General features: G+C 41.1%; 1 protein-coding gene across 1 annotated transcript in view; it reads left to right on the top strand.

The window, feature by feature from the left end:
• Positions 1–619: 619 nt before the first annotated feature.
• The window catches only part of PIGU (phosphatidylinositol glycan anchor biosynthesis class U), a 29,198-nt gene continuing 14,895 nt past the window's right edge, over positions 620–14,922 (top strand). The window contains exons 1-6 of the mRNA XM_082226274.1: positions 620–865; positions 3,074–3,138; positions 5,899–5,958; positions 9,007–9,069; positions 10,608–10,717; positions 14,373–14,473. Of these exons, the coding sequence (XP_082082400.1) occupies positions 736–865; positions 3,074–3,138; positions 5,899–5,958; positions 9,007–9,069; positions 10,608–10,717; positions 14,373–14,473 (529 nt within the window). The 5' untranslated portion in view covers positions 620–735. The remainder of the gene's footprint in view (positions 866–3,073; positions 3,139–5,898; positions 5,959–9,006; positions 9,070–10,607; positions 10,718–14,372; positions 14,474–14,922) is intronic.

Genomic DNA, 14,922 nt, shown 5'->3' with positions numbered 1-14,922 from the left:
CACTGGTAGTATATACTTATTTCCAGAGGGGTAGCAAAATCAACAAAGTCTTGTGCTGCCTTAAAGACTCACACATTTTGTTTATAGCATCAGTTTTCATGGACTCCAGTGCACTTCACTTCATGCATCTAATGAAGTGGACTCACTAGCTTCGTCTTAATTTTAATTTAAAATTAATTTTAATTTAATTAAATGTCACAAAGCTTTACACTGCAACCCTGTGCAAGCCTCATTTAGTTATGGGACTTACTTCCATTTAGGCAGGTAAAAGGACTGCAGCCTAACAGAAAAAAAATCTTATAAATGTCCCATAGAGTTCAAGGGAGCTTACTCCCAGGTAAACGCATATGCCCCTGACTGTAGGAGTTTTTGAATGAATTGGAAATTGCAAGGGGACATCTGCTTCAGGGAAGCGACACTGAAATGCACTGAGTTGCTGAAATAACGTCTGCTGCTGAAATAAGGAAGCATCCTGATTCTGTAACTAAAGAAGGCCAAGTTTAAACAACGCACACAGAGCCCTCCCCTAAGAAGAGCAACTCTCCGCTCGTTGTTAGCCCGGCTTTATTTTGTCCTGCTTCTCTTGCCGTCGGTCCTCGGGAAGTAAAGGCTTCCTCAGCCGATGGGATTCTGGGAGTTGTAGTCTCTTCACCCCAGCCCGCTCTGTAGACGCCCAGCTGTAGGGGCGAGCCTGGGAACTACCGCTGGCATAGGCCGGTGTGTCCTGCCGCTAAGATGGCGGCTCCCTTGGTGCTGGTGCTCTTGGTGGCCGTGACAGTTCGGGCCGTGCTGTTTCGCTCCAGCCTGGCCGGGCTCATCTCGGAGAGGGTGGAGGTCGCGTCCCCTTTAAATGCCTGGAAGCGAGGTGAGAGGCCTGAGGTTAGGAGGGGGCGGCGGGGGGTTGTAGGCGGCGGAAGGTGGGCATCTTCGCCCGCTCCTGGGGTGGCTCCCTCGAAGGAGGGGGACCCCAAGCCCTCCTCGCGGGCTGCCTTCTGACGGCCGGACCCAGGACCTCTCGTGGGCGATCTGCCGCCGCCCTTCGACCTGTGCCCTGGTACTAAGCGCTCCTTGGGCGCGGAGAGGGTCTCAAAAAGTGCACCCGCGGGAGAGGTTGCCAAAGGGGCTCCACTTTCCATTGAATGGCAGAAGCCTTTATTCGCATGGAGAAACAGTACTGTAACTAATGGGGGGGGGGACTTCACCTGTTGAATTATTGTTCCCAATTTTTTTATTGATTTTCCAAAAAAAATAAGCAAACAAACAAACAAACAAACATAAATCTCAACCGTATTTAAACCAAACTTAGTAACATTGTTAAGTGACTTCCTCGTATCCCCCGGTTGAATTTCAGTGTACAGTGGTACCTCAGGTTACATACGCTTCAGGTTACAGACTCCGCTAACCCAGAAATAGTGCTTCAGGTTAAGAACTTTGCTTCAGGATGAGAACAGAAATCGTGCAGCAGCGGCAGCAGGAGGCCCCATTAGCTGAAGTGGTGCTTCAGGTTAAGAACAGTTTCAGGTTAAGAACGGACCTCCAAAACGAATTAAGTACTTAACCCAAGGTTACTGTATATCATTTTAACGGTTTTCCAAAACCAATATTCTTATAAAATTAACTTAATCACGTAACATCTTTTTTCCAGTTCAGCATTAAACATATTAATTCATCACATTACATATTTAAATCCTAAACCTATCTGGTATTTGCAAGCTTTTCCAATTAATTTGTTGAATTTCTTTTTACCTGTTCTTCAAGTCCCAAGGGCACAGGAGCTTGCAAAGTAAACGAAACAAAAAGAAGTAACTCTGTTTTCTTTCTGTACAATTAATGTCTGCAGAAAAGGGCCACGTGGTAAAAAGGTGTAAATAGGAAGAGGGCTCTTCTGAGCAACAGAAAACAACCTGCTGAGCTCTAGTCAAATGTTTGCTGTTGTTAAAGAGTTACAATTAAAGCCATTCGAATTTCTTTTTACTTTATTTCTGTCCTCCTGTTTCCCCGTGATCAAATACCACATAAGGCGCATATAACATTCAGGGGGTGTTTACCCAGCTGCTACCATCAAAAAAACTGGTAGCTAAAAATATGGCCTCCTTTGTAAAACTTTTGTTATAAAAGAAATAATAATTTGCTTTCTCTGTGTTAGTTAATAATGAAAAACTCTGGCAACTGGAAGTATGTCATCTGACATCCAGTACAGTATTATGTACCAGTTATATCAGGCATAGGCAAACTCCGGCCCTCCAGATGTTTGGGACTACAATTCCCATCATCCCTAGCTAACAGGACCAGTGGTCAGGGATGATGGGAATTGTAGTCCCAAACATCTGGAGGGCCGGAGTTTGCCTATGCCTGAGTTATATGAAATGCACATGTATGTATGCATGCACACACACACACACACACACACACACACATATAAAATGGTCAGCAAAATTTTCAAAACAAAAAACAATTCAATTCAAAATGTTGTTTTTGACCTTTAAAGCGCATGCAACAGCAATACCTGAAGGATCACCTCTCCCCATGAGGACCAGCCCATGCCCTGCAATCATCATCAGAATGTGTTCTCTGTGTGGCCCACCTGAGAGAAGAGTGGAGGGTGGCAAAACAAGAAGGGGCCTTTTCAGTGTTGCCCCGCCATCTGTAGAATGCTATTTTCAGGATGGTGCTCCTGCTGCCATTTCTGTCAGTTTTTAGGTGCCATGCTAAGATTGCTTAATTAAAGTTGTCTCTTGTGGTGATGCTCATCAATTAGTGGGATGGGTAAGTGGGATGCCCATATGAATTTACTCTTGGATGAGAATTTCTGTGTCTTGTGTAGTTAGTCTTTCAAATTTACTCTGATTTTAAATTGTTTTTATATGCTGTGATTTATTGTTGTCAATGTCACTTTAAGACTTTTTAATGTAAAAAGCAACTCGTGAAACAGAATAACTAATAAAATAATAATACATAGGATATGTTTAAGTGGTGGATTTGTGTTTGGATCTATATGAGTGAACACTATTTTCAATCTTGGGCATTTAAACATTTAAACCAATAACAGCGATTTTGCATGTTTTTTTTTCAGTGGTTGAGGGGCTAGCCTTACTTGATTTGGGCGTGTCTCCATATTCTGGTGATGTATTTCATGAAGTAAGTATGCAGTGATTCATTTTTATAAAATATATTGAAATGCTATTTATCTTGGAAATTCTGAAGTCAAGAGCGCATGGTAACTGATGTGGAGGGTCTTGCATTGTTTTTGTCCTTGGTATATTTTAATTGCTGCAAAAAATTTTTTTTAGAAAAAGGTATCTAATAAATTTACTGAAGTTATATGTGCACATACAGTTAGTGTAACAGGGCAATCTGGGGAATGAAAGGGCTGTCTGCATCTTTCATATCCTCATCCAGCTTTTCCTCAATGTACTGTGGAAGTTACTGAATCTCTGAATCTCAAGTAACTGATACTTTTGCTCTGGTTCTCAAGTAATTTGTTCTTTTATTCTGTTGTTACTCACTCTGGAAGTTTATTTTCAAATGAAAAGACTGCTATAAAACATTAATTAAAATAAGTGAGCCAATACAATTCCACATTGTGAGTGAGAATTGCACACAGGGAGCTCACAAAGATCTGCTCAGGACTGGTCCAAGACTTCCTGAGGCAAAGGTCAAGATGGCAACCTTTCCATGTACAGTACATGAGTTGACCAGTCTGGCAGCTGGATTTTATTTCAACACTGGTGATGGTACAATGCCAGCAGTTGCAATTTAGGGACGTAGGCTGGCTTGGGAGTGCAGACCAGGCCATGTGACACACACAGCTCTGTCTTCCCACATCTTGCTGCTTCTGTCTGCTCCTCAGAACTTGCTGCCCAAAGTGGCTGCCTGACTCTTACTCTGCCTTACATTTAGAAGACATCTGAAGGCAGCCCTGTTTAGGGAATTTTTTTATGTTTGGCATTTTAATGTATTTTTAATCTTTGTTGGAAGCCACCCAGAGTGGCTGGGGAAACCTAGCCAGATGGGTGAGGTACAAATAATAAATTATTATTATTATTACTCTACCTAATACTAGGGTTGGCCTTACTCCCGTTCCTCTGATCACCTTGATACAAGGAAGGAAATACCCAGGGGGGGGGGGGTTTCCCCAGAAACAGCTTTCCATAATTATAATGGCTATATAAACTTCTTTTGGATGGGAAATCCTATTTGTCCAGCCTAAACTCAGAGGATTTGTTGTTATTTGTTAGCCTGAAGAAGGCAGTAGCTGACCTAACTATGCATTATCATTGGAGCGTGACTGGAAATGTAAAAGCAATTGGTGTTTGCTCTGTAAAATAAAAGGGACGCGGGTGGCGCTGTGGGTTAAACCACAGAGCCTAGGACTTGCCGATCAGAAGGTCGGCAGTTCGAATCCCCACGACAGGGTGAGCTCCCGTTGCTCGGACCCAGCTCCTGCCAACCTAGCAGTTGAAAAGCACGTCAAAGTGCAAGTAGATAAATAGGTACCGCTCCGGCGGGAAGGTAAACGGTGTTTCTGTGCACTGCTCTGGTTCGCCAGAAGCGGCTTAGTCATACTGGCCACATGACCCGGAAGCTGTACGCCAGCTCCCTCGGCCAATAAAGCGAGATGAGTGCCGCAACCCCAGTCGGCCACGACTGGACCTAATGGTCAGGGGTCCCTTTACGTTTATCCATAAGATAAAATTGAAATTAGGGTGGTAGCTAAAGTGCAATCTTATGCTTGATGGGGGACGGGGGAAGAGCTTTCTAGTTTGGCCCTATATGCCACCAAATTACTCCTTATGCAGATAGGTTCTATAACTTGGGAGGGGAGGCAGGAGATGTTCTCCACCTGTTCCTATCCCCAACACTTTCAGAGTGTGAGGAATGCTTGCTTGCATGATATTGAAGGGCAATTGGTTATTTGTTTTGGATGGAGGGCAAGAAGAGGGGCACAAAAGAGTTATCCTCCCCTTTCCTCAATGCTTATGAGTCCCTACTTGTAATATTAAAGGCAAATACACAGCTTCTCCAAAGAGGAGGCTGTGGGGCTGTTCAAGTTGCCTTTGGGAATAACAGTTCTCTTCCTTGCCCTTCTTTGTACAGCGTTTATACCAGGGGTCAGCAGACTTTTTCAGCGGGGAGCCGGTCCACTGTCCCTCGGACCTTGTGGGGGGCCACACTATATTTGGGGGGGGAATGAACAAATTCCTATGCCCCACAAATAACCCAGAAATGCATTTTCAATAAAAGCACATATTCTACTCATGTAAAAACACCAGGCAGGCCCCACAAATAACCCAGAGATACATTTTAAATAAAAGGACACATTCTACTCATGTAAAAACACACTGATTCCTGGACAGTCCATGGGTTGGATTTAGAAGGCGGTTGGGCTGGATCCGGCCCCCGGGCCTTAGTTTGCCTACCCATGGTATATACCCTTGTGGGGCACTTAACAGAGTACACAGGAAGTCAGGAGCAATCATAAACGCCACAGCTACAGCATCAACCATGGCTGCAGCACTGGTCTAGTTACAATAGGTTCCTAGCACAGATATGAACGATAGCTGGATTAGTGGCTCTGCATTACATGTCATGCCATACTCTGAAGATACCACGGGTTGCATTCAACTAAGTTTTACTCTGAGTAGACCCATTGAAATTCATACTCATCACTCATGTAGGTCTATTAATTTCAATAGGTCTTCTCTGAGTAAATGTTAACTTAATGCATCCCTAAGTAACACGATTATATGAACCTAAAGTGTAGACTTTGTGTCGTTTCCAGGAAATAGGTGTGTTTGTGTGTGTGTGTGTGTGTGTGTGTGTGTGTGTGTGTGTTGCTTTGATTTGAAAGCAGTTTGCTCAGGTTAATTGTATTTCTCTCTTTGTTTCCCCCCTTAGACTCCACTAATAATATACCTCTTTCATTTCCTGATTGATTATGCTGAGCTAGTATTTATGGTAAGTATTTCTTTCATTTTCATCCACAGCTCAATTACCTCTCTTTCAGAGCTTATTCCTTGTTTTATTGAGCGTGTAGAGTACACTTTCCTATATATATATATATATATTGTACTCTTATAAATTCTCTCTCTCTCACACACACACACACACACATGAATTTCTAAGAGTACAAAATACAGAACTGAAGAATAAAAAAGAAAAAAGTGAAAGAAAAAGAAGGGGAAAAGGAAAAAAAATAGATATATTACATCAATCCATATTTTTTGTGAACCGCCCTGAGACCTCCGGGTATCGGGCAGTATATAAATTCAATAAATAAATAATTCTGTTCCATCGACTTCCCATCCATCCTTCCATGGCTCCTGAAAGTTTCCCATTCCTGCTGCATATGCTATTTTTTTTTCTAACTATTGAAACATTCAAATTCTACAGTACACTTTCCTAAACAAGGTGGTAGTTGTAATTTTTCCTCCAGAAAGCCTTTAATTATATGATACTCTGTTGACATGTGGCATATCTTAGAATGGATTAAATCTATACATATTTTTTCCTTAAAAAAAAGTTATCATGGCATGTTTGCTTGCCAAGAAAGATAGAAGTCGAGAGTTTATAAATCCCAGCTTTATTGCTTTTTTTATACTGCCTTAGAGATAGTGAAGAATGCAAAAATTAGTAATTTCCCATTACTTTCCCTGTTATTAATAATTTCCTACAAAAGCAAATGCAAAGGTCTGGTGACTTCAGTAGGACTTCTCCCATGTTATATAATTGGAGTTACAATAGTGTTTGTGCGCCAAATATGGGTAAAACAAATGATCAGAGGCGTGGCTAATTTTGCTTGACTTCATGGCACTCCTGTCACTGCCAAATTTGGATTATACTTACCCTTACCTGTTTCCTAAGTAAGATCACACCTTACTTTCCTACATCTGATACCTCTGGGGTGTCCATTTGTGGGTGTCATGTCTGAATGTGGTGTATATGTATAACATTCATTGCATACAGACCAAAATGGCATAGACTCTGCACATTGGGCCTATATACATTGCATTTTACAGGTGTGCACCATACTTGTTTTCTCAGTTGTGAAATTGCTGTAAAATGCTAATCTTAATTTACCGTGTGGTAGGGGTTTGCTTCTTCACAAACAAATACTTCTGCTATCTGGTTCCAATCTTACCTGAATTTAAAAAGACCCACTTGTGATAAATTTTTCTTTTTTGTTCAAAGTATCAGGTCACAGCTGCAATTATCACACATTTAACATGATGGCATGGATGAGCTCTGAAACAGAGTTTGTCAAGCTGTTTGAACTCGCGTGGGACTTGATGAATGAGCTCCAATGTCGACTAGGTTCTCAAAATGCTCAGTTTCCTAGATTCTTCCAGGGAGATTGATGAGCCAATGATATTGTGTTAAACCTGGGACTGCCTTTAAACGTGATCTAGAAACTTTGGTTGGTTCAATATAGGGCTACAAGATTGTTAACTCTGGGACTGGCTGATATGATCATATTACACCAGTATTTTACCATCCATGCTGACTTCCAGTCTGTTTCTAGCCCAATTCAGAATGCTGATAGTGACCTTTAAAATCTCAAATTTGAAGGATTGCCTCTCCCTGGAGGCCTTCATCTGGCATTTCTGCAGGTACTCCCACCAATTGAGGTTTGCTGGGTGGCTTCCAGAGAGAGGAACAGCTATGGAACCTCAGTTCTGGACTATCCGCCGTACTGCCACCTGGTGTCTGAATTGTGGCCTCTGGTGCCAGGCAGATACCTTTGTTTTTTTCTCATTTTTTCCAATCTTAAAATTTTCAGGACTTTTAAGAGCTTTTGAACTGCTGTTGCTTCTCATTGCCAGTTTTAAATCGGTATTTATTCTTCTGCTGGCTTTATTCTGTTTTGGATTTTATGCTTATGCAGTATTGTGGTTTGTTTTATTTTGTCTTTTTACTGTAACCCACCTGAGGTATACTGGGAATTTTACACTTGAGATGTATATTTTTAGAACCCACCTTATTTCTGTATTTTATGTTGCTTTAAACTGTTCTTAATAATGCGTCTTAATTGTTATAACCCGCCCTGGAGCCTTGGAGTGAAGGGTGGGTAGTAAATTGTAGGTGTAGTTAATAATAATAATATAATTTTTTAAAAAATAAAAAATAGGGTGCTGTAGAAATGAATTAAAAATATATAAATCAACTCATTATAATTTAAACTTGCAGGTAGAAAAATACAATTTTAATGTTTTTGTTTTGTTTTTTTAAATAATATTTTATTAAGTTTTTACAAGAAAAAAGGTTACAAAGGACATCAACAAAAAAAGAAAGCATAACATAGCAACAAACGGTGAAGAAATAAACACCAAAAAAAACCCCAAAGCCAAAAATTCCACCTAAAAGCAGAAACCAAAAAATAATTTAAAAAAAACACAAATAAAAATCCCTCCTTTCAATTTCTACAATTCTCTTACTTATTTTCCTGAGTTCCTCTCACCTCCCTCTTTGTATTCCATTTAAAAATTTATTCAGCAAATTCGTACCCTCTTATCTTACCCTTAATTATATATCCTCATATAATATTACTTCATATTTTCATTTATAATCAAACCATTCTTGCAAATTCTTATTTCACCTTATTACTCAGCCACTCCTTTTTTACGATAATTTCATTGATTTTATCTTATCCTCAGATCTCTAAAAGTTCTAAAATCTTAACCATATTTAACCTTTCTGCAAAAGCCAATTACTTTCTTTCCAACATCTCTTAATATTTCCTTAATATTACACTGGTAGTTTCATTACAGAGAACATTTCTCATTCTAAGTTTATCCAACGTCCTTTTTCATGGTTCCGGGTAATGTCAGTCCTTATGCCATTACAATTTTAATGTTTTTGGCCCATGATGTTTGCATTCCTGAACATTGCAAATTGCCTCAGAAGCTGATGTTACTTTTTAAAAAACATTTTGTAAAGTAACATGTTTCATTGTGATCCTTTACAATCTCAAGTGTTCTTCATTAATATTGGTGATATTTTTTTCAGATTACAGATATGTTGACTGCTGTCGCCCTCTATTTGGCCGTTCAGGATTACAACAAAGTTACGGTAAGTAAACATGTGCCATTTGTTTATTTGGTTACTGTCCACATTGATAGAGCATTTGCTGTGTGCTGTCTTCTCTTTCCTCATTTTTCTTTCTAATAAGCATTTTCTTTACTTGTTGGGTTACCCACCTGCTATGTGGTGTAATTTGCGCATCTGTTGGTGTATGAATATCTGCTCCCACATATTGAAGTTTACTGTCACAGATCTTCACAATAGTTACATTATTTCGCAGTCATTGGGTACTGAAACCACACACACACAGAGAGAGAGAGAGAATAAGAGGGAAGCAGGACAATAATTGGGCAAGAGAGGGCAAAAGGCTGCATTTGACTCTGCTCATGAGCTCCACTTTTGTTACGTTGCTGCTGGATTTGCATCCAAATGCATTTTTGCAGCATGATGTTGGAGTGGGAAATTAGCCTTTCTTAGGCACATGGCAATACCTGCACCCACTCTTCTAGTTGTTTCAATGCTGACTGCAGTGCATGCCTCATGTGCAGTAAGTAGGCAGTGCAGACAAGGTCATACAGCACTCGCTGCTTTTCTTGCTGTTCCCCTTTGCCTTCCCATTGCATGAGCTGTGCTTAAACCAAGAAGCGTTTACTTGACTATAGCTTCCCATTTCATCCAAACTGGGAGACTATAGTTGCCAGTACCATAACAATCCAGGACATTAAGTCCTGGTTTGAAGTTAGGTTAATATTCGAGCTTGCTTGGAAGCTGGTGACCATAGTTTCCCAGTTTGAATGAAAAATGGGAAACTGGTTAATTAGAGACGTTATGGTTTGTTTGCTCGCAACAGAAAGCACAAAGGGACTGTGGATGCAGGGGAGAAATATTGTAAATATTTTTTTGGCTTCAAGGTATGATTGTCCCCACTCAGCCAGTCTAGTCTAGTATTCCAGCAGGACTGATTAATCCATACCAATCCCTTTGAAATACCATTGGAACGGAATATGAAACTAAAAACCCTCTCTGGAAAGGAGAGGATAATACTTTCCTTATGGTCAGTAGAAGAGATCCTTAATATAGATTGATATGCCCATTATCTTGGTGAATCATTTCCCAGTACAAACAGGAGGCAGAGACACACAGTCAGTATCCACCCAATAAATCTCAATCTAGATTGTGACTTGACCTTTTCCTTATTAACTCATGAAAACTGAAAGGAAACTACTGAAGCTATAATGCTTGCAATTCAAGCAGTTTTGAATTCTCTCTTCTGAAAGGTCAATATTGATTTATCTAGCGAGTGACATTTTAAATATATAATTACATCAATATATTTCTGAAATTGTCCTCAAATGAATCTGATGCAATGTTGAGGGGGGAAACTGCTGTGGTTTGTAGATGTTCATGCCATGCAATATACGGTAGTTCTGCCTGTGAAAAGGTAGTAACAAAAAAAATCTAAGTACTAAGTTTATAAGCTTTGGGCAATAGTAAAAAGAAATTTTCTTCAGGCAGCACAATAATGAGGCTCAGTAACTTATACAAATACAGTGATTTGTGACATCTCATTTTTCTTTCCTATCCAGTTTAAGAAGCAAAAGCTACTAATAGAACTGGATAAATATGCACCTGATGCAGCTGAGCTTATTCGGACCCCCATGGAAATGTACTATATCCCTCTCAAGGTTGCACTGTTGTAAGTATTGCCTTCAGTGGGTAAAAATCTTCTAATACACAGAACGTTTGTTATTACTAATTACAGTGGTACCTCGGGTTACATACGCTTCAGGTTACAGACTCCGCTAACCTTGAAATATTACCTCGGGTTAAGAACTTTGCTTCAGGATGAGAACAGAAATTGTGCTCTGGCGGTGTGGCGGCAGCAGGAGGCCCCATTAGCTAAAGTGGTGCTTCAGGTTAAGAACAGTTTCAGGTTAAGAACGGACCTCCGGAACGAATTAAGTACTTAACCCGAGGTACCGCTGTATATTGGCTTGGATCCAGAGAGGTACTAGTGGAATCCTGTTCACACAGCTGGGCTTTCCTGTTTCCTCATTCTGCCAAGCATACCATCTCCTAACCAGCAAACTATGGTTTGATTAAGACAGGAAATAATGAATTATGCCCTGTCCACGAGGGGAGGAGAGGCCTAGGAAGGAAATGGCACACAAGCCCACTGCTCATTCACAGTTCTCAAAACTATGTTTTGGAACATTGTCTGTCCATTCCAAAGGTGCACAAGACTGTTATGGTTTGTGGTTTTCCCCTCTCTTTCTCCCCAGTAAACATTTCTGCCCTTTCCTTCTTGTCCCTCCAACAAGAGGGAAAGAGGATGAGCTTCATGGACCCAATGAATGGTGTACTACCTTCTGCTAAAATTGCAGACTCCTTTCCCAAAACTATCTTCACAAGCTTGACTTTCAGAAACAGAGAATCTCCCCTTCCTCCTGCCCTGATCCAATTTCTTGAAGGAGCTGCCTGGGGCCTATCCCAGGATAGCACCCAAGGAAAGGGCTGTTAACTCACACAACTTATCTTGCTGTGTCTTTATTCCTAATAGTTTTATTATAATGGTAATGATTCACCCAGAATCTCACCTACTGAGCAATAATCTATCTGTGTTACCCTTTTGAGCCTAGTGAAAAGAAACAACTGAATTGCTTATTTTTTAAAATTAAGGAACTGTATCTTAAAATAATTAAAAAGAACCATCCTCTGGAAGATATACAGTGATGTCTGTGTGCTTTTTAATCTTGTAATCTCTCAACGACTCTAACTCAGCTGTGTTCAAGGCTTGCAACACCTCCCACAAAGCCTGCCACCCACACAGTTGCAATCCACCCCATTGTAAGTGTTCTCCTGTTAGCACATAATTGTCCTTGAATCATCTTCTGTGTGTTCCCTTAATTTCTTTAATAAAACCTATTCAGTGGCAGACCGTATTTTTTCTTAGATTTAGATAAATTTATTGTCATTGTCCGTATATACACAGTATACACAACAACGAAAATCAAACACCCACCCAAAGACCGGGTTCACATTTACATTTGCACGTATCTCCGAACTCTCTTAAAGATGTTGCATGCTATTTCCCCCCTGTTTTTACCGTTTATCCGTTACCAAATGTGGAAGGACAAGTATCAGTAATTGTACATTAAGAAGTGGGGCCTCCATCAAGGTGTTGCAGTGTATACTCATCTCTCAGTAAGACTGCTTCTGTTCAGTGTGCCAGCCAGCCAGCCATGCCCTCTTCCCCCAGGCCATTCCACTCAGTCTTTCCCCATTTCTATTTTTCTTTTCTTGCAGACAATAAATATTCTCTGGTTACTGAACATGCTCAGTCCTTATTGAGCTTTTCTGGGAGGGAGCTGCCCCTTTGGGGGTCTTCTTGTACTCTGGCAAAACTCAGGGTTTCCCTGCACATTTTGATATCCCCCTTTTGTTTCTCAGTGACCATTGTGGGCTACAACAATGTTTTAATATTCTGTTGGAAGCTGCCCAGAATGGCTGAGGAAACCCAGCCAAATGGGTGGGGTATAAATAAATTTATTATTATTATTATTATTATTATTATTATTATTATTATTATTATTATTATTATTATTACATTCACCACTTAAATTTACAATTAGAGGGAATGATAGGTAGGTGAAGTCTCAAGGTCTGAAAGGCTCGCAGCCTGACAGTGCAATCACATACACGTCTGCTCAGAAGTATATCCCACTGGCTTCATTCCCAGATAAGCGTGTACAAAATTGTAGTCTTAATCAAAAATGATATGCATAAAAGAAAGAAGAAATGCATAGGGAGAAAGGGAAAATATAATCTTTCTAATACTTCATCAACCTGGTTCCCATGTAACATTAAGCCAAACCATGATGTAGCTTATATAAGCAAACCTTGGTTCCCAAAGAGAACATGGTGGTTACTCTGGTCCTATCACTACCATAATGTGAGATAAGCCATCCTTTGGGTTAGGGTTACATTTGACAGTGGGCTGATGGTTTATCTCCCCCAGACAAACCATAATTGCTAAATCATAGGAAAGAAACTTGGCTACAGCTCATGGTTTGTCTTGAGTCACAAACTCTGGTTCAAATGTAATGCTAGGCCAAACCATGGCATAGCTCACAGTAGCGCAGCTTCAGCAGCGAGACTGGTGGAGGAGCAAAGCAGCCATGATCTTCTCTCCAGGAACCCACACATTTGCTCGTTTGCACTACTAAATCATGGTTTGATTTAGTGTTGTGTGCAAAATGAACCAGTATAAAATATATCAATCCAGCCCTTTCAAACTCATATTTCTTAGTTCCGCTACATATAAAGTTTCCATTCCTCTACCCATCCTAATCTCACCCTCTGCCAAACTCACTTTGCATACAAAAGGGCAGTTTCCCCTATTACATCATCATTCTTCCGAATGAGATTGCATTTTAACTGTACTCTTTCTCCTCTAACATTCTCCTTTCCTCCTTAGATTCTTGTAATTGTCTTGTACTGTGCTGGAAAATAGGTTTGTCTGCAAGGGCAGTACTTAACTTGGCAGGGCCCCAAAGGTACCATTTCAGTTCAGGGTCTTGGATGACAAAGCATGCACAACCCAGAAATAAAAAAGAGATGGCAGAATCCTGATTGTTTGGCGTTTGTTTTAACTCCTTATCTGCAGCTGCTTGTTTTATACAGTAAAAAGGTAAAGGTAAAGGTACCCCTGCCCGTACGGGCCAGTCTTGACAGACTCTAGGGTTGTGCGCCCATCTCACTCAAGAGGCCGGGGGCCAGCGCTGTCCGGAGACACTTCCGGGTCACGTGGCCAGCATGACATCGCTGCTCTGGCGAGCCAGAGCCGCACACGGAAACGCCGTTTACCTTCCCGCTAGTAAGCGGTACCTATTTATCTACTTGCACCCGAGGGTGCTTTCGAACTGCTAGGTTGGCAGGCGCTGGGACCGAACAACGGGAGCGCACCCCGCCGCGGGGATTCGAACCGCCGACCTTTCGATCGGCAAGCCCTAGGCGCTGAGGCTTTTACCCACAGCGCCACCTGCGTCCCTGTTTTATACAGTACAGTGCCCTTAATGTACAGAGTAGCATAAGCAAAAAGAAAAAGTACAAGTCTCTACCCTAAGCAGCTTATAACCTCCTTTTGATGAAGGAGAAGGAAAGGAGAGGCTAGATAAATAAGCAAAGGGTGAATGTGCAAATACAATTATGCATAATTAAGGTTTGTATCGGCTGGGGATGCAAATACAGAGTTAGGCCAAAGGTTTCACAGAAGAACTAGGTCAGAGGATGAAGTGGGAGATAGAGTAGGCATTCTGGGACCTTGACTTTGCATTTTTGCTCTTTTCCAGTTATCTCTTGAATCCATATACTGTGATGTCTTGCGTTGCAAAGTCCACTTGTGCCATCAACAATACTGTAATTGCATTCTTCATTTTGGCAACGATTAAAGGTAATTGATCTGGGGGAAACGGGCGTACCTCTCAGCTTTTCTTTTTATAACAGTTGAAAAATGTGCCACTTTAAATGCAGAAAATAACTGTGTGGTTGTGTCTGAGCTGTCAGGCAAACCAGATCGCAGATAGGTTTGTGGTTCTGCAGTCTTTGATGTCACAACTGAAAACCTTTTCGGTTTGAAGGCCACATTCATGTCTGGGCAGCTTTCTGAGAGCCACATTGCCAGTTGTGGGTGGGGCAGAGGCAAAAATGGACTTCCGCTTGTGCAATGGGTCTTCATCCCCCCTACCACCCTACATGCCCCTTGAAATTGGCTTGGGGTGTGTGTAGTATTGTCAGGTTAAAAGCACACAGAGGGAGGAGAGGGAAGACCATTCCAGCTGGCGATCTGCAATGTTTACATGGAGGGAATGTTTGTCTTAGCACCCTTCAATCTCCTTTTTT

Source organism: Podarcis vaucheri, assembly GCF_965113315.1.
Source record: "Podarcis vaucheri genome assembly, chromosome: 6".
NCBI classification, from domain to species: Eukaryota; Metazoa; Chordata; class Lepidosauria; order Squamata; family Lacertidae; genus Podarcis; species Podarcis vaucheri.
Note: the sequence above shows the minus strand (reverse complement) of the source record. Positions and strands in the feature narration are given on the sequence as shown.